The sequence below is a fragment of the Talpa occidentalis genome, unplaced genomic scaffold (genome assembly GCF_014898055.3).
Source record: "Talpa occidentalis isolate TD23 unplaced genomic scaffold, MPIMG_talOcc4v2.1 talOcc4.16, whole genome shotgun sequence".
NCBI classification, from domain to species: domain Eukaryota; kingdom Metazoa; phylum Chordata; class Mammalia; order Eulipotyphla; family Talpidae; genus Talpa; species Talpa occidentalis.
In genome coordinates, this window is record NW_023601653.1 from 34228922 (window position 1) to 34247486 (window position 18565).

At 37.5% G+C, this 18565-nt stretch overlaps 1 protein-coding gene across 6 annotated transcripts in view; it reads left to right on the plus strand.

Annotated features, from left to right (window-relative positions):
• The first annotated feature begins 664 nt into the window (after positions 1–664).
• The window catches only part of TSPAN8 (tetraspanin 8), a 42979-nt gene continuing 25078 nt past the window's right edge, over positions 665–18565 (plus strand). For 3 of the 6 annotated variants that reach the window (XM_037513990.2, XM_037513989.2, XM_037513987.2), the window contains exons 1-3: positions 6446–6734; positions 10075–10121; positions 11662–11817. In XM_037513990.2, the coding sequence (XP_037369887.1) occupies positions 11758–11817 (60 nt within the window). In that variant the 5' untranslated portion in view covers positions 6446–6734; positions 10075–10121; positions 11662–11757. Of the gene's footprint in view, positions 880–4564; positions 4699–6445; positions 6735–10074; positions 10122–11661; positions 11818–18565 lie in introns of those variants that run through there. The other 3 variants (XM_054696231.1, XM_054696230.1, XM_054696232.1) reach the window with 3 other exon arrangements.

The following is an 18565-nucleotide window of genomic DNA, read 5'->3' on the forward strand; positions in this document are numbered from 1 at the left end:
GAAACCACGCTGCAGAGGCTGCAGAGGCTGCAGACAGCTTCACAGCGCTGTGCTCAATCCGCTGCGCCACCAGGGAGGCCCAGAACACTGTTTTTGTTCCTCAGAAATATTGGAAGAATTGCTATGTCTGGATTCTTCAAGGCACAGATATTAGTTGATTTGAAAGTACAGCGACTGGGCACAGTTTCTCAGAAACCAAAACGTGGTAAAGGTAGAGTTATGAGATAAAGTGATAATGTTAAAAAAAATTAAAAAAACAAGCCCCACAATGAATTACAATGTCCAACCCTGAAAAATCCACATAAATTGCAATTGGAGTCTTATGAGATGGTATTCCTAGGCCTGACCTTGGACCAGAATTGCTTTCCTAACCTCAAATTCTCATAGTCTAGAATCCAAGTGTAAAGAAAGTTTGAGCTTCCCTTCTCTAGAAATCAATTCTTTGTAAATATAGAGATCGTGTTTTTTAAACATTCCCACACCCATCTCCAAGAAATGTTGGTCAGAGATGTATAGAGGGGCTCCCACTAAGATATGGTTATATTTCTCAGCAGCCCCTTTGGGATATTTGGATAAGCCTATGTTGGACTCCATTTGTGTCATCAGAAATCATGAGGTTATTGTTTGTGTTGAAATCCAAGGTCATAATCACTTGGAACTTTGGTAACCTTAGGTGTATCTGGAGAATAGCTCATGGCTGAGGCTCCAATTTTTGATCTTGGAAACCAGCTTTCCCAGCTGCTGTTTGTGCCTGATATTGTCCTTCTGAGAGACCGCAGGACAGAGGGGGACCATAAACCCAATCCGTAGGACTTTTCCTGTGAATGATGCACTGAAGAAGGGGATGCACCCACATTTCAAGTCCCTTCATCATCCTTTGTAAGGAAATACTGATCTGTTGCTTTGTTTGCTTTGTGTTGTGTTGATGCCCATCTCTGCTGGAGTTGATTCCCATCTCTGCTGGAGTTGATTCCCATGTCTGTTGGAGTTGATTCCCATCTTTCCTGGAGTTGATTCCCATCTCTGCTGGAGTTCTCATTTTGTTCATGTATTGTTCTTTTGTTAGACTGTAAACTGTACCAGGGTTGAGATGGTGTTTGTTCTATTGACTATCCTCTACCCAGAGTCTAGTACTTTATAAACACTTAAAAATATTTGTTGAGAGGAGGAAAAGAACAAAGTTCTCGAGTCATTAAGAAGTAGATTCTTATTCTAAAATTCAGGACTCTATGAAGACAATGCACCTGTTTTCACCAAAGCGTGAGGCTTCCACAGTCCTCTCTCAGGATTGCATGAAAGTTTTCTTTTTTGCCTTTGTGCTTCACAGTCTCTCTCTCCTTGTAAGCTGAGCTGCCTTGTATGTTGCTGTTTCTGGAAACAAGCAGTGAACCTTTCTTTCTTGAAAACATTGTGTTATTCTGATGTCAGTATGCACTGTTTTCAACCTGTTGTCTGTTAGCTTAATTGGAACCTGCTCTCCTCCTGGGAGGGCTGGGTTGTGCAAGGTGAATTCGTGATGAAGGAGCCTAGCATGAAAGCACTCAGAGGATGTTGAATAGAAGGAGTTTAGGTAAGAAATAAAAGGGATAAAAAAGGGGATGCTGACAAGTGAGAATGCAGTATTGGTTTTGCTTTGCTACTTTCATATTAAGTTAAAAATGCTACAGCAGGTTTAATAAGAGCAGGCTCTGGGTTTTATGCCAAACAGAAAGTCTAAAAATTATCTCTAATTATGGTGATGATGAGAAAGAGTTCTAGAGTGGGGGGGCAGTTTTTTCATTGATAAAAGATGGTTGTTCTTCCAAGACTGATCCTCTTTACTCTCAAAAAATTCCTTAGAAAATTTTCCCAGGAATCTAGATTCATATATTCGGTTGCACACGTGACACCTATACGTGGGTCTCTGACAGGCATCTCAAATTGATCAAAACAGAATTTCCCCCAGTTTTCCCCTGCTCTGTGGCATCATTGTCCACCACAGATAATGGACAGGTTAAAATCTGGGTGGTATCCATACTCCTCTCTTTCTCTCACCTGAATGCTGATTTCACCTCTAACGCATGCTTGAATCCAACCACTTCTTTTCCTCTACATGACTCATCCTAGATCAGCCACCATCATCTTCTGCTTAGATTACTGCACCATGTCACTTCAATTGCTAGAAACCTGCTATATTAATTTGCTAGGGTTGCCATACCAAAGTTGTACATACTGAATGACTTAAACAGCACAAATTAATTTTCTTACAATTCTGGAGGTTAGAAGTCTGAGATCAAGGTATCAGTAGGGTTGGTTCCTTTGGAGGCATTTCTTTTTGGTTTGTAGGTGGGTATATTCCCTCTTTGTCTTCACATGGTTTTTCCTCTATGTGTGTCTGTCCTAATTTCCTCCTGTGATAAGGACATGATTCATATTGGATTAGGGTACACTTTAATGATCTCATTTTACCCTAATTACTTCATTAAAAACCCTATATCTAAATACAGTCACATTCTATCTAATTATCTATTTGTTTACCTATTTATTATTTTATTGTAAGAACACTTAACATGAGATCTTTCCTCTATACATTTTAACTCTATGTTATTATTGAATATAGGTGCATTATTGTAAAAAAGATCTTTAGAGCTTATTGATCTTATTTAACTCAACTTTATGTCTATTGGTAAATAGCTCTGCATTTTCCCCTCTCTCCAGTCTCTAGCAACAATCATTCCAAGTCTTTTGTATGCTGATTTTGTATTCTACAACTGAATTTATATATTAATTCTACCAGTTTTTTATGGAATCTTTGGGCTTTTCCACATATTAGATCATGTTACTTGCAAAAAGGGATGTCTTTGAAATTTTCCATCTCTGCTGGAGTTCTCATTTTGTTCATGTATTATTCTTTTGACTTCAGTGAATTTCTAGATGACAACTCTTTTGAATTCTCTATTAGGTAAATCATATAACTTTATTTCATTTTGGTTTGTTTCTGGAGATTTCTCTTGTTTCTTTGTGTGGAATATCTTTGCTTGATTCATCATTTTTCTTGACCTTCTACATTAGTGTTTACATACTAGATCTCTCCTATCTTCAGATAAGACTGACTTCTTGTAGGAGAGTATGTCCACCAATCAGACTGGCCAGCAATTCTGCTGGCCTCTCGCAAATCTTCCCCTCCTGAGGGAGAAGCAGGCAGCAGTAGGTTTGGTAGTTTTGTTATGTGCAGCCAAGGTGAAGTGTAGCCCTAACTGCCATCCCCATTCTTTGTCAAGCTGCTTAACTGTGGCCTATAGACCTGACTGAGCTCCAAGACTGACAGGGCAGAGGCCACAGTTCTAGAAATCCCCTCAGAGAAGGTGAGTTATTGACACAGGGCTCTGTCCCTCCCTGGGGTGGGAGAAAGCTGAGATCTGGACTTGTTCATTCTTTTTTTTACTGAACATGTATGGTATTTGTGAGCCCAATCTCCTGTCATTTTCCCTCAGGCTGTTAGGCTGTGGTGGACCTGTCTAAACTGGCAGAACTGAGGACTGTTCTCAGGGAATGCACCTCAGAAAATTTGGTGCAATGGAAGGCAAACCAATTCCTTCCCCCCTTCTGAGATAAACAAGGAGCCAGGAATTCTCCTTCTGACTACATAGCGCTGCCCTAGGGGAAGGGTCTCCAGGAAGAAGATGTCCTGGATCTTCTTGTTGGCACCAGTGAATCTGTTTTCATAGTTGCCCAGCATGCAGGAGACTTTCACTTAGTTTCTATATTTCTCACCAGGAGAATTTATTTTGAATTGTTGAATTCAAATTGTTGAATTTATGTTGAATTGTTGACTAATTGGTGTTTTTGTAGGCAGAAGGATGGTCTACGACCTCTGCTCTGCCCTCCTGCTCTGATGTCACAAATGTCATCATATTGTGAGGTACTGGGAGTTAGGAATTCAATAAATGAGAGAGGCACAGTTCAGCCCCTAACACTTGTCTGTACTTCCAACAGCTCTGAACTAAATGCTCTTCTCTTTTCTCTGCCTTGCAACTGTAGGATCTGACTTGAAGAACTGTCTCTGATTTTGTGTCAAATTATGCTTGAGATACCTTTTTATGCTAAAACACACCAGTATTTTTTCTCCCATATGCCAAACCTGTACTTAGCCCATGGCTTCTGAATGAGCTTGGTGTTTCTCTGTTGGTGTTTGTGTATGTGTTTGTTTGTTTTCTCAAGTTAGTGGACCACAAGGTCCATAAGAACAATGTGGACTTTATTTTTCTTTTACAAAGCTGTATTCCAGCACATGTGGTGATTATAATCTTCCAATCACTGGGCAATAGGAATGTAATGGTGAAAACAAACAGATGCTCCTTATTATTAAAAAATAAATTACATAGTGAATTCCAATAACCTGCTATTTTAGTCATTCATTCAATAACTGTTTACTGAATACCTACTTTATTTTGTGCCATGGGAATATGTCAGTGAACAACACAAAATTTCCTGGTGTTCTGAAGAATATGTTCTAGAAAGAAAGCAGATAATAAAGCAAATATGTATACCATGAGTGGAGACAATAAACCATTTATCTCTGCAGATGAAGAGGGTTCCAGAGACAGAAAAGGAAATGGGAAGGCTAAGTTGGAAATACATTTGACAGGTCCAAGAATCAGCAAGGAGTCCACTGTGGTTGGAACAGCATGAGTGAAGGAGAAAACAAGAGGAAATGAGGTCAGCGAGGCAGGCCAGGGTCTATCATGTGTGGCTTAGGATTTCATCCTAACTGTGATGGGAAACCATGAGAGAGTTCAAAGCCTTGGAATGACACAATCTTTTACTGTACAGAGAATTGCTTTATGAACTATTGCCTTCTCAGAATGTTCCTTAGAGGATTGGCTAAGAATTAGTGATTCTCCAGAAACTTGACATTTCTGGCTGATACTTCTTATATATCAGGCCCTGTACTGGTAGCTAGAACTCCTGGAATGTGTTCCCAGATTTGCAAATCCCTTTTTTAGGGACTTTGGCAAGGCCAGTCTTTCCGGCTTAACAATAACTCTTCACACTCAGGTATTCAGGAAAGCATGAAAAGTGGAGAGGAAAGAGAGCAGAACACTTACACGAATTTTCTGACTCTCAAGTCTCGAGTGTGAATTTGGTATAAATAAGTTCATATACAGAAAGAGTTTGGGTCCTTTCCACAGTTAAAAAAATCAGTAAGTCCTTCTTTGGAATATTTTCTGAAGGTTTAATGATTAGTGTAGGCAAAATTAAAGGTCCACCTAACTCTGTGTAAAGCAAAACTAACCCTCAGTTTTGTTTTACCTATAGGCATTTGAATGGCCCCAAGATTAGCATGTTTAATACATATGTTTTACTTCTTCACACAGTTGATCTATGGATAAAATATTTTTGAATCTATCAAAATGTTAAGAGAATTACTGGAAAATTCAGGGAAGGACACCTCAATACATGACTATTAATGAAATAAGATTTAGAAGAGAATTCAAGGAGAATTGTATTCTCTGACTAGTTTTTTAGAAGGGTTGTATTTGGATTTTGAATGTACTTTCATTGGATTGAATTTAGGATGATCCATTCATATGGGATGGCAGTGAGGAAAATGAAGCTATGTCCTTTTGTTTCAGGAATGATGGTTTAGGCATAAAGCCACAGGTTTCTTGGGATATCTCAGTTTCTTCACATTAAGATCAGATCTCCTAAGTACTCAATAATAATCTACATAGCACTCTCTATGTTTTAAAAAAATTTAAAACAGTGTCTGAGTCCTTTCCCACCTGGACTTATTTGGGATATATTTTGTTGTTTCTTAAAAAGTTATGAAGTGCAAGTTTAGGATTTCCTAATAAATGACCTTTTACAATGACTTCCTGTTATTATTTTATTTTCTCCTGGGAACAGAAGCCATGACATACACTCACTGTGTGAGGTTGAATAAACCATTCTACTTTAGAATTACTCATCTTGGGGCTCAAAGCCAATGTGGCATATTTGTTATTTTGAATTAAAGTTGCTGGAGAAACAGCTGATGAAGGAATTAGAGGGCTTACTTTCTTCTCCCCAAAAGGAGGAAACAAATCTTCTGTATGAAGTATGCCTTCTTGTACCAGGAGAAAAGGAGACATCTTATCACTACAGACAAAGTTTTGAGGTCTATATCTCCTAAGTAAATAAACTCTGCTAAATTTCTCACTAAATTGATGGCATTGTCCAAAATTTCTTCATCTAGTAAGTTCCTCACAAATGTTTTGTCCATTTGCCTAAAGAAGTATATAAACCTCATGATTGATCATTCCACAGTTCCCATAATCTCAAAGCCTCTATATGTACAAAATTAAGTTGGTCTTTTTTTCTCCTGCTAATCTGCCCTGCATCAATTTAATTATTAGACCAGCCAAAATAACTGAGAGGGATATAAGAAAATTATCCCCTCCCCCACATTAATTGTGAGATCATAATTAGAATTATGAGTAAGGTCTCTCTGCCTGTTTCAGACTTCTCTGGGGATGAGCCTATGTAAAATTATGTGAAACATTTTTATTGGCTCCTTCAGTTTGAGAAGCTAGTGTCTGATACGAGCATTAAGCATCCCCAATCTAGTCTTTCTCTTTTTTCTTTTATGTTGGTGACCTCAACTCACTCCCCTATCACCTCACTTCAGAGCCTGATCATGCCTGGCAGCTAATGTATACCTTGTGAATTGACCAAAGAAGGGACTGATGTTGAGAGAACTTATGGACAAGCAGGTTGGTATTTAAACTTTAAAATTAAAAGCAAATAACCAGGCAAAGTTTCAATTTTTCGTTCTTCAATCTCTTGTTTAGTATTGTAAACTATATAGGTACTGATTTCCTGATTAGGAGAGAAGGAAAATAAGACTGACCAAGAGAGCAATCATGTTTAAACAAAGAATATTAGAACTATCTAAAATGCATTTACAATTCAATCTTTGAAGCTGGATGAATTGTAATTACAGATGGGTAAATGCCTATTTAATTTCAATGTACCCTTTCCTGGGAATAGACTGATCATAGAAGGGGGTGCACTGGATAGAATACAAAGAAGGCAGCCTTGAGGAGAAAGAATTTGGTGGTATGTCAGGGCAAAATTCAGGGAGAAGATACTGTAACCCTGAATAGTGTTATTTGGAGGATTTGACCATTGGACAGATCTCTGATATTGGTTTAGACTCATCAGCCTGTTAAATCTAGGCAACACAGCCACTGACTCCTTCACTGAATTCCCTCCCATCCACCCAATTCATCTATGCTTGCCCTGGTTTCTATGCTGCTTTCTTACAAAGAGGATTTTCTGATCAGCTACTGTCTTATGCTACATGACCTGATGGGTATTCATCTCTGGATAAACTAAGAAAATGACCATCTGACTCTTGTGAAATCAGTTAAGGTGAATCTGTCCTAAGGAAACAAGTTCCTTCATGAAAGGGTGGGAAAGCTGAGCTTTGGGGAACTACACATTCAAAGACCTGACTCTGGATCCCCACCCTGCGTCTGGTCTCTTTCTCATTTTGTAACTGTTACAAGTATAAAAGGATTATAAACACTGCAGAGAGATCTACTAAGAATTCATCACTATTTTTAATCCACCATGGTCAGAAAATGCACTTTTAATTATTGCATGATTTTGCATCAATATTTACTTATAAACACAGTAACAGATTTTTGGTGATAAAGTTTATTATACGTGTTTTCAATTATTCCCTGGATATTTTCTATATGGTTAGTTAACATAATGAATATTTTAAAATAAAATATCTATAAAAAAGAGGAAGAATATTAGTTATTGGATATTGGATCCTTATTCTTTATGAGCACCACATTGCTACTTCACAATGACAATTCTAAAGCATACTTTATTTTTGAGCTGTAATTCATATCACAAGTAGCTATCGTTGTTTAAAAAATGTCCTGCAAAGGAAGGAGAGGGATCATTATCATACCAGATGCTTCCCATCCATAGTAGGAATGTGCAAAAGGTTTTTATGAGCCAGACTCCATAAGCACACAGGATAGGAAGCAAAGAGCATTATGTTCAAATGACAGCATAAGAAGAATGTTGGTCTAGGGAATGCTGGAATTAGACTAGAGGACAAGAGCCAAGGCTCTGTTCCTGTTAGGGATCATAAAACCCGTAAGTGAGCAACTTCAATTTTCCAAAAATAAAAGGTTTTTCAAAGCAAGGAATAATAGAGTATTAAAACTTTCTCTTTACTCTAATTGCTTAGAATGCATGATGTCATGTACTTGCACCCACTCCTCAATACAGGCATAAGGAAACTTCAACATAATTTCTCTTGTTACTGCTACCAGCCTTTGTGAAAATAAATTGAGTATTTACTATGCCAAAACCTGAAAAACCCCAAAACAAAACCAGTACAGTGTGGTAGTGGTAATGGAAGACTTAATAAGATCAATGAGAATATAATCTTTATTCTGAGACACATGACTTTGGGCTTCCACTACCTATTTCACTGACAAATACATTGGGCATCTAGATTTTGAAAACAAAATTACGAAGTGGGATCAATAAATATACATGGAATGAATGACTAAATAGCAAGTCATATTAATTCACTATTTTTAGTAATCATACAGAACATCTGTTTACTTTCATTTGACTCACTATATAATCATATTACATAACTTGAAGTAGTTGATACAAATGGACAGAATACTGAGTTGATCATCATGAAAACTCTTCTAGAATGAGTTCTACCTAATTCTATCTAGTTTTGTGAACTTGGGCTATTCAGTTTTTCTGGGTTTCATTTTTCTCATGTATAAAATGTGGAGATTTGCTTAGATTGATGTTTCTATAAGTAAATATTGCAACACTGGTCCAAGGATATATTTCAAAAATATGTCTTAGATCACAGTCATTTGGAAATTGCTATTTTTTTGTTACCTCTTTGAATAACAACAAGTTAAAGGTTCTTGAGAAGTACTGAAATAAATATCTTTAATTTATCTGTTAATTGACTTTTTTTGTGGGGGAGAGGTAATATATTGGCTGTTCTCTGCAACTCTGAGAGAATTTTTGATTGGACTTTATGGAAATCTTCCTTGTTTTTGCACATTCTTTTATGTCCAATGCCATGTGGAGATAGAATAAGTAGGTCAAGATTATGGTCTTCTAGGCAATAGGATCAAATAAGATAGAGATAAAATTCAATGTTATGAAGGGTGGCAATTGTAGACTAACATTTTCTTTGAATTTTAATGGGCATGAGACTTGAGAAGCAAATGGTTCTGCTCAGAGTGGGGGAAGTGGGTCAGCCAAGGGGAGGGTCCATGGGTAAAATGCCTTTTGACCTGAGCACCAATGGGTTTTTCAATAATTTACCATGTAGGAAAGAATAGTCTAGGTATCAGGAAATGGCACAGAGGCATAAAATCCCAAACTATGTGAAATAATTCTGCTGTTATGGCATCTAGGAATGGAGACTACCTGGGGACAGCAGAGCAGGAGTTAATTTTGGAAGTTGAATAGAGACTTGCTTGTCATGTGCTTTAAGTCCCATTTTATAGCATCTGAGATTTATCCTATAGGTCATAGGAAATCATCCTTAGAGTGATTTTTAGTCAGAAGAACTGCAAGTAAGTATTTTATAAAGGGAATTACAGACAAAATAAAAAGGGGAAGAGAATTCTGGAGCACTAAGGAACATAGGCGGGCAGAGAGACCAGCAGGGACACTAATTATGATTCTATTGAAATGGCTGAAGTAAGAGATAATAAAAAGTTGAATAATGACAGAGGCAAACAAATGAGATGGAAGAAACAGATTGAGGGAAATTTCAGAGTTCAGCTGGCTGTGGGAAGTAATTGGATATAGGCAAGAGAAAAAGGAATGAAAAATGACTCTACAATTTCAGCTTGGTCAAATATTGTGTGATTATAAAATTAATCAGGATAGCAATTTAGAAGAATGAACTGTTTTTTATAGATATTAAGTTGAACTGGGGATTCTATCACATAGAATCATTTTTCTATAAAAACACAGCCGTTGGGTTTTTGTGTTTCCAAGTTCAACAATGACTTAACTAAAAACTATTTTCTTTTAAAGGAGATTCACTATCTACAAAAATATATATTATTCCAAACTGAAATTTGGTAAGTAGTCAATACATTCTTGTCAACAAAACACAGCATTTTATTATATATTTATTTATTTATTTATTTATGTATTTTTTATTTTACCTCTATAAATCCATTTGGTTTTCATTCAGTCAAAAGCTCTTCTTCCAGTCATGGCTGATCCTATATACAGTAATGTCTCAGTAGATGTTTATGAAATTATTTCTACCTTCTAGGAGGAAATAGTACAGACATCAACTATTTTTATTACTTTTCTAAATCTAATCCTAAATTTGATCTTTAACACTAAATAATATTGCTGTTTATAGATGAAAAATATTTGTACTTAAAGTCAAGGAATGAGATTCAGAAACATCTTTGTATGTCAGTGATAACTAGAATTTTTTAAAGACTAATCAATATTTTCAGTGTCCGTGCTGGCAACAGTTGTATAGAACTTAAAGATTTTAAAAAGAATTATTTTTGCAACAACCTTTTGAAGTATAGGGTTCTTTTATTTTGAGGAGGGAAAAGAACACCCTTCAAGAGGCAGGATGTGAAAATTAGCATGACCCAAATTGTTTACAGAAAAGCAGTCTACACCTCCCTGATTAGGTCAGAAAATTTGCCTTTACCTGGGACAGCTGCATTCTGTTAGCACTAGGAACAAATTGTAGAGATTATGGTCACTGAACTGTGACCACCTTCTCATTTTGAATTTTTTTGTCTAAAAGGACTAGAAATCCAGAAACTGAGTTGGTGGATAAGGAGGTGTTGCTAGATGTAATATATCAAAGGAAGGAAACACAGGGCACACCTTAAAAATTATTATCAAACAGCTACACATTCTAAGATGAACACAACTGTGGTCAGCAACTCCTGACAATTTTTTTTATATTCTTCCTACTGAAAAAAAAAAGGGTAAAAATGGAATCATCTTACGATAGGAAAGAGACAATCTTTCTCCCCCCCAATTCCCACAACTGTTGTATTGAAGGCAGCTCCATGAAATTGTTTTGAAATAAATTTTTAAGCTTTGGAAGGCAGGTACTTGTAATAGTTGTTCCATGATTCTGGAATTAAAGATAAAAGGTTGTTGAGTTGAAGTCTTCAGATTTTCCAGATTTCTAAATATGTTTTGTTGCATCTGGAAGAAATTTTGTATCCTTGAGAAAATGCAATGCAAAAATGAGTTAAGACACAATGTCCCTTTATGTCAGAACAAAACAATGTTAGTTCCCTAGTTGAAACAGAGGGCAGGAGAGTCAGGTTGTGGTCTCTGAGATCTAGAGACCTGGTGTCGCTGTGCCTTTCTCCCTTCCTTAGAAAGGCTGTGCCTATCTCCCTGTGGCATCTGTCTACTTTAGAGGAGGCAGGTTTTGAGTAAAAATCACACGTATTCTGGGCTGGTGCCCCAGGAGCCATGGAAGCAAAAGAATACACTTGTCTAGAAACAGACCTTGGGATATTTAAATGTGTGGGTTAATTTTTTATTCACATTAATAACTGGAATATCTCCCCCCAACCCCTCCCCCGCCCTTTTACTGTCTATTTCTGCTCTGAATTGTGGGCACAGAAATCCCTGCAGGCACATCGCCCAGCACGCATTGCAGGGCAATCCCATAAGGAACAGTTAAATTTGCGGCATCTGAGTTCCTGATCCTTTTCCAACATGGGAGGTGTGAATGTCTGTATAAAACATGCTATGTTCACGTTCAACTTCATATTCTGGGTAAGTGTTTTTCTTTAATTATTAATTTTATGCAATAAACGGGACCTTAATATGAATGAGAACATAATCATAAATAAGAACAGGCCCTGCAATAGAGAAATAGGAGGATGAGGAAGTGTAATTTCCATTTACTTGTTTGAATTTGTTTGTTCTTTCTTTGGTTGTTTCAGTAATTGCAAATGAGCCAATGACCCAAAAAAGGTGCACTTCAGGATCTGTGAGGATAAACATTTTATAAATGTTTTGATGTTATTGCAAAAACAATCAGGAGAAAACATATCCCTTCACTAAAGGACAGTTATTGTTAATTCTAAGTCATGTAAGCCTCCCTAGGATCATGTGGCAAAAACCTGGTCTGATTCCATCCGGAGCCCACCCCTGAATCCTACCCTTTAATTTTGGGTTTGAGATAGGTGAATGGTGGAGTGTAAGATCATAGACCTGAGAAGGGTATCATTCTCAGAAACCTAAAGCAGAAACAATGGATTATAAAAAAGTTGAGAGGAAACAATTAAATTAATCAGGAAATGATTAAACTAAGCCAGTGGGTATTGAAAACTATTGTTTTGATGTGTCATCACCCCATTTCTTATTCAGCAGGATTTTATTTTAGGAAGTTCTTAATGTTTCTATTGAAAGTTCATTGATATAAGACATAGCACCCAACACTGGAAAAAGGGGGAAACAACGTATGAAGAGGACAGGCTGGGATGTTGGGAAATTGATGTAATTATGCTAGTACATATTGTACAATTAAGATGATTCAAAAGTAAATCAGTGGAAATAGCCAAAAGCACTGAAATGAAAAAAATCATTTTGCATACTGGATAGAGAAGTAGCTTATGTAGTATAATCAGGAAATAGTTCCATTTTGTTTTCGTATCTGGTTACCTTTAATAAATAGGCAGCTGGTAGCTATGTATTGGTAAATTTCTATCCTATTAAAATAATGATTGATCTAATTAAATTTAACTACAGGAATATGGCCTTAATGTGTAATGACTTTACATTCAATGGCCAGTAGCCGTAATACATATAGATGGTATGTTGGTGAAGTAAATAAATGAGTGTGTAAATAAATAGAATAAAGAAGGTTTGCTCTCTGTAGTTACTTTCCATAGAAAAAATGAACTACTTTTACAAATATTAAATGAAACTCATGAATATAAGCTTTGTTTTTTTTTAAGTTAGTCCTTATAAATTTCTCCCCTTGAAATATTTAAAACTGGTTAAGCATTGAGAGTAGAATATAAACAAAGAAGTACCTGTGTCCTCTAGTTGGTTTTGTTTCTAGCTTTTTATTACATAGAATTTCAAATGTCCTCAGAAAGACAGAGAATAATCCAGCTCTTCATCCAATCCCAACAGTCTTGAAACCATACCCAATCTTTCCCTATCCATGCTCTCACCTTCCCCATATACCATATTATCTTGAAGCAATTATCAACATGTAATTTCATCTGTAAGCATTTTTGTATTTATCTCTAAAAGGCGATTCTTTCAAAATGTAAACACAATGCAATTATCACATTTAAAATAAGAATTTTTTAAAGAGATTTTATTAATTTATTTTTCCCTAGAAGAACTGGAGTGCAGGTCAAAGGTGTGGGGATGATGTAAGAGGATTTCACCAGAGATAGAGTGGGGAGCAGAACAGGTGGACTGACTGAAATACACTGCTGAGGGGAGCAGCACAAGAGAAAGGAGAGGTCGGCTGTGCCATGTGGGTTAGCTCCCTGGTGGGGGATCGAATTGAGGCCATCGTGGTGGGCCCTCAAGGTGGTAGTGCTGAGACTTAACCCCTAGGCCACCAGGGAGGCCCTTTAATAACAATATTTTATCCATTGTTGAATCTCCATAAAGGTTTCAAATATCAATTGCCTCATAAATGTTCCTGTACAGGTCAGAATCCAATTAATTGAATTTGTCCAATAACTTCAAATTAGCTGCTTGATAAATATCTTTTATATACTCTGGTTTCTCTTCAGACCATATAAATCTTTTGCCCTTTGATCTCTATCGTTTCTGCTAATTTTGATTTTTATTTCCTCCCTTTATCTTCTTCCCTTTTTCTCCTACCTTGGAGTTTAGTGTATTGGTGTATATTGTTTGTCTTACTGCATTTCTCAAGGTCTGGATTTTGCTATTTGTGTACCCACGGTGGAGTTTAACATGTTCTTCTTCCTTCCACACTATCTTTAATTTAGTAGTTGCATCTGGTAGCTTGATACGATTCAGGTTATAATTATCTGGAAATATTTTACAACTGATTTGTGTTCTTTCATCAGGAGACACATATGTCTGACTGTGTCCCTTTTTGTGATGTTAGCAACTATTGATTCTCCAAAACCTAAATCCATTAAGAATTTTAAATTGATGATATTCTAATTTATCATTTTTCATATTTATTAGTTTGAATACTTTCAATAAACAGAAATTTCTCATTTACTGATTGGTTACCAGTGGTGTCCAATCTTTATTTCAAAAGATGGCATCAATGCTTCTTACTCTTTACATAACAGATTTCAAAATAATGAATTAGTTACATGGTATCATACAATAGTGATAATAAAGCCTATTGTTAAGTGTACTTATGAAATAATAGATTTAAATACCATCACAATTCTTATCCTCAGATGTACCCACACCATTTTTGGGTCATAGGAACATCTTCAAGTTGGCTCTTGAGTTCTTTTGAGATGATCCTAGTAACTTTGATAACTTCTTCATGATTTAGTAAGTCAAGATGCTCCATGCTCACTTGCCTAATCTTGCCACAGAATCAGACTTTTTTCTTCTAAGAAGTCTTGACATCTGTGTTTGTTTCTTTTTAAATTACCACCAGTGTGTTGACACAATATGTTATCTATTTAAACAAATAAAAAATGTGAATATGTTAGTGAATTCATGGTTCCTATTTTATTTTTTAAAAAAGATTTATTTTATTTATTTATGCATATATGAACTGGGGTATAGACCAGAGGAGTGTGTGTGTGTGTGTGTGTGGGGGGGGGTGACAGGATTCATCAGAGACAGAGTGGGGAACAGATCAGGCATATTTACTGAAATACACTCCTGAGGGGAGCAGCGGGTGAGACAGGAGAGGTCTGCTATGCCACATGTGGGTCAACTCCCTGGCCAGGGATCAAACTCATGCTGCAGTGGCTGCCAATAGCTTGATCGTGCTGAGACTAGCTCCTGTGCCACCAGGGAGGCTCCATAGTTCCTATTTTTAAAAGATGTCTCAAAGTACTCAAACCAGTACCAACTCTGAAATTATAAAACAGTTATAACTCTGTGATATAAAAACAGCATATAATGTGCATGCTAGTGGTTATTGTGACGTCAGAGGTCAGTGTTTTTTAATGGCTAATTAAGAATTTGGAATATATATGAATTTTCAAAGGAAGTGATAGAGTATCTAAAGAAAGGATTATGTGGCAGTGTAGTGGCAGGAAGGGCATGGTGCAGGTTTTCTGATCCGGCAGACGGGTAAAGGAGAGTCTTGGAGCCCTCAGTGGCTTTAACAGGCATTTATTGAGCTGTTACATGTAGAGCAGCAACCAGGTGGGGGGGGTGCAGGAGGCCAAAAGGCCTCCTAGCCCCTGGCAAGTCTTCATTCTGGGCTGCTTCTGGCTTCTTTTTTCCCCTTCTCTCTCCTGCTTCTCTTATGCTTCTGCTTCTCTCTTGGTGACTGTCTCAATACTTCTCCCATGCCCACAGAAGTAAACAAGACAGCTTACAACAATGTAACAACTGCAGGTGCCCCATCAGGCAGAGCAATGCTAATGGTGAGAGGGCAGAAAAGCCTGAAGACCCATTTACCAAACATTTACCCTACAGGCAGGTTCAGGATTCTGTATTCAAGATGAGAGCTCAAGGTGAGTTGTACTGTATCATGCTATATTCAGGTGTTATCTCTGCTTTCTGATTATTTTATGGTTACCATTATCTCTTTGTTTTTATGATAATGAAAACAAAGTTTTTCTGGTGATATAGATGTAACTTAAATATTTCTAAATTCTTGTGGAGTAGAAGGCCTTGCACCTCCCATTCGCTAATGATGGGACCTGCAGTCTCATATGAGACATCTCCAAATGGAATCTTTGGAAGAGCAGTAACTGTAAAGACCGCTGGTAACTCCTCAGCCAACAGGTGACATCGCTATCTTAATTCAAAATCAAGACAGCACCAGAGTCTCTGAGATTAGGGAAACATTTCTATTTTGACTCTTTTACCTCCAACACAGAGCATTCCCAGTTGGAATTTTACAGTCCTTAATAGGAAATTAGCAATTTGTCATATTCTTAATGTTTACTTAAGCAAAATTTTAACGGTCTCACTGATGTGGGCTTTTTGATAGATATCGTGGCCCTATGTTTTCAAATGCATTCTTTCTGGTGTAACTTGCAAAACTAAGCCTTTGCAAAGTAGGTCCAGATGTTGAAATATCACTAAGATATGCATATAGTCATTTACACTAAACATACCCATTTCTTTTGTGAAAGAACTTAAGATACATCACATAAGTATGCACTGATTTTCACTTACTAGAATTAGCAATTAAAAAAAAATATGAAAGTGAAAATCATTCCCAATCTCTCACACTACAGTTTGATGCAAATTAGGGTGAATTGGAGATGCTATGACAAATGATAGGTACAAAGCCTATTGCCAATTCCAAGTGGGGTAAGATAAAAAGAAGAAATCAAACTATACAGCCAGATCAGTAACTGAAAGAAGTCAAGGCGTGAAGAGATTTGAAGAGAGCAAAGGAAGCTAGAACTTGGACAGAAGTTCATTTTGATGTTTGTCATTGTTTTTTTGTGTGGTACGCAGGCCTCTAGATTGGATGTGCAGAGAGGAATTAGAAGAGCTGAGGCAAAGCAGATATACCTGAGATAGGGGTACATTTAAAAAAGAGGACTCAATTCTGTTATTCTGCCGCTTAATGAAATAATGACTTAGCTATGCCCAAAATGTGTCATCTTTGTAAATGCAGCTGTTGCCTGTCACTGTGCATCAGTGTGGAGCTGTGACAATGACAAAGGCATTGGTGCCCGGGGTTGAGTGCTCAGGCTTAACATTAACTCAGCAACTTCCTCACCAGCTTGGTGAAATTGGAAATGACATCTCTCTCCTGCTTTAGTGGGTTTATCTGCAAAATTGGGGAAAGTAGTGGTAGTTTCCACGTAAGAGGGTTGTTGTGAAGAATAAATGAGTAAATATACAAATAATGCTAAATAAACATTTAAAAAATGGTATTTCTGCCAACACTGTATAGATATTTTTTATGAGACAGCAATATGAAAGAGTGATGAATAAACTCCAATGTTGGATTTTGAAATAGAAGAGGAAATAAGATAGCAAGACTTATGATAAGGCAGAAATGCTTTTATTATAAATTGGGGGAAAGGAAAGACAGTAGATTATGTAAATAGACAGACTGAGATGTGAACCCTGAATCCACTAATAGGCTTTGTGACCAGAACCATGTTCCTTGTCTTTTCTGTGCCCCAATCTCTGCATTTGTGATGTGAGAATGATAATTTATCTGGCAGGATTAACTGCGAAAATAAGTTGCGTTATGAAAACCTAAACCAAGGAATGATACACAGTAATCGCTCTAGTTTTCCATTGTTTTTAAAGTATTGGATTCTAGTATGATATTTGGATGTAGTGCCAGGATGTAGTGCCAGGAGAGGCACAAAGCAGGTTTCTTTATGATTCGAGCAGACAAGGTGGGTAAAGGAGAGTCCTGGAGCACTCAGTGGGTTTCTCAGGCTTTTATTGAGCTTTTACATGTAGAACAGCAACCAGGTACATGGCAGGCGGGGGAGGGGGGCAGGAGGCCAGTAAGCCTCCAAACCACCCCCCCGCCCCCCATGTCATCGCTCTGGGCTTCTCTCTCCTGCCTCTCTCCTGCTGCTTCTCCTGCTTCTTCTGCTTCTTCTCCTGGAGACTGTTTCAATACTCCTCCCATGGTCCACAGAAGTAAACAACACAACAATGTAACATCTGCAGGTGCCCCATCAGGCAGGGCAATCCTAATGGTGGGAAGGCAGAAAAGTCTGAAAACTATTTACCCTACAGTGGATTTTTAAAAATTAAATCTGTTTTTGATCTGACTCTGATTCTTTTCTGGCCTCTTGGTGCAAGGAATCTGTGGGACTGAAGGGACATGCTCATTGTTAAGCCTGGCCTCCTCTTTACATACAAGGGGCCACAAATTTTCCTGCCTGAATAGCCCCAAACTGCTTCCAGGATCTGTACTGGCCTTTCTCCAGGCATGAACAAGGGAGTTGTGCTTGGAATGTGGGGGACATTGTAAGCAGTTTGGGCTTAGAAGCAGAGGAGTCCACACCCATTCCTGATAGGTCTCAGAGTTCAAGACAGAACCTGGTGAAGGAAGAGGTTGGGGCTGACTCCCTTGATTGCCCCCTGTGCTAGCAAACACCAAAGAGTCTCAGAATCCTAAGTCAAACCTGGTCTTCCAGGTTATTAATCGAGTACATCTGTCACAGTAGGAAGCTAGAACACATTTTGTGTATGTTTATTACCTGGAGTTGTAACTTCTCAATATAGAAATCTATGGTCTATGGACTGTTACTGGAATTCTCGCCTGAAACCCTGCATAGGTATGTATAGGTCTGCAAATGTTTCTTTCATGAATGTTGTACTTTTGAAACAAAGTAAAAAAAATTCTTGAATTTTTGCCTCCTTCTATGATTCAGAAATGTTAGGTTGT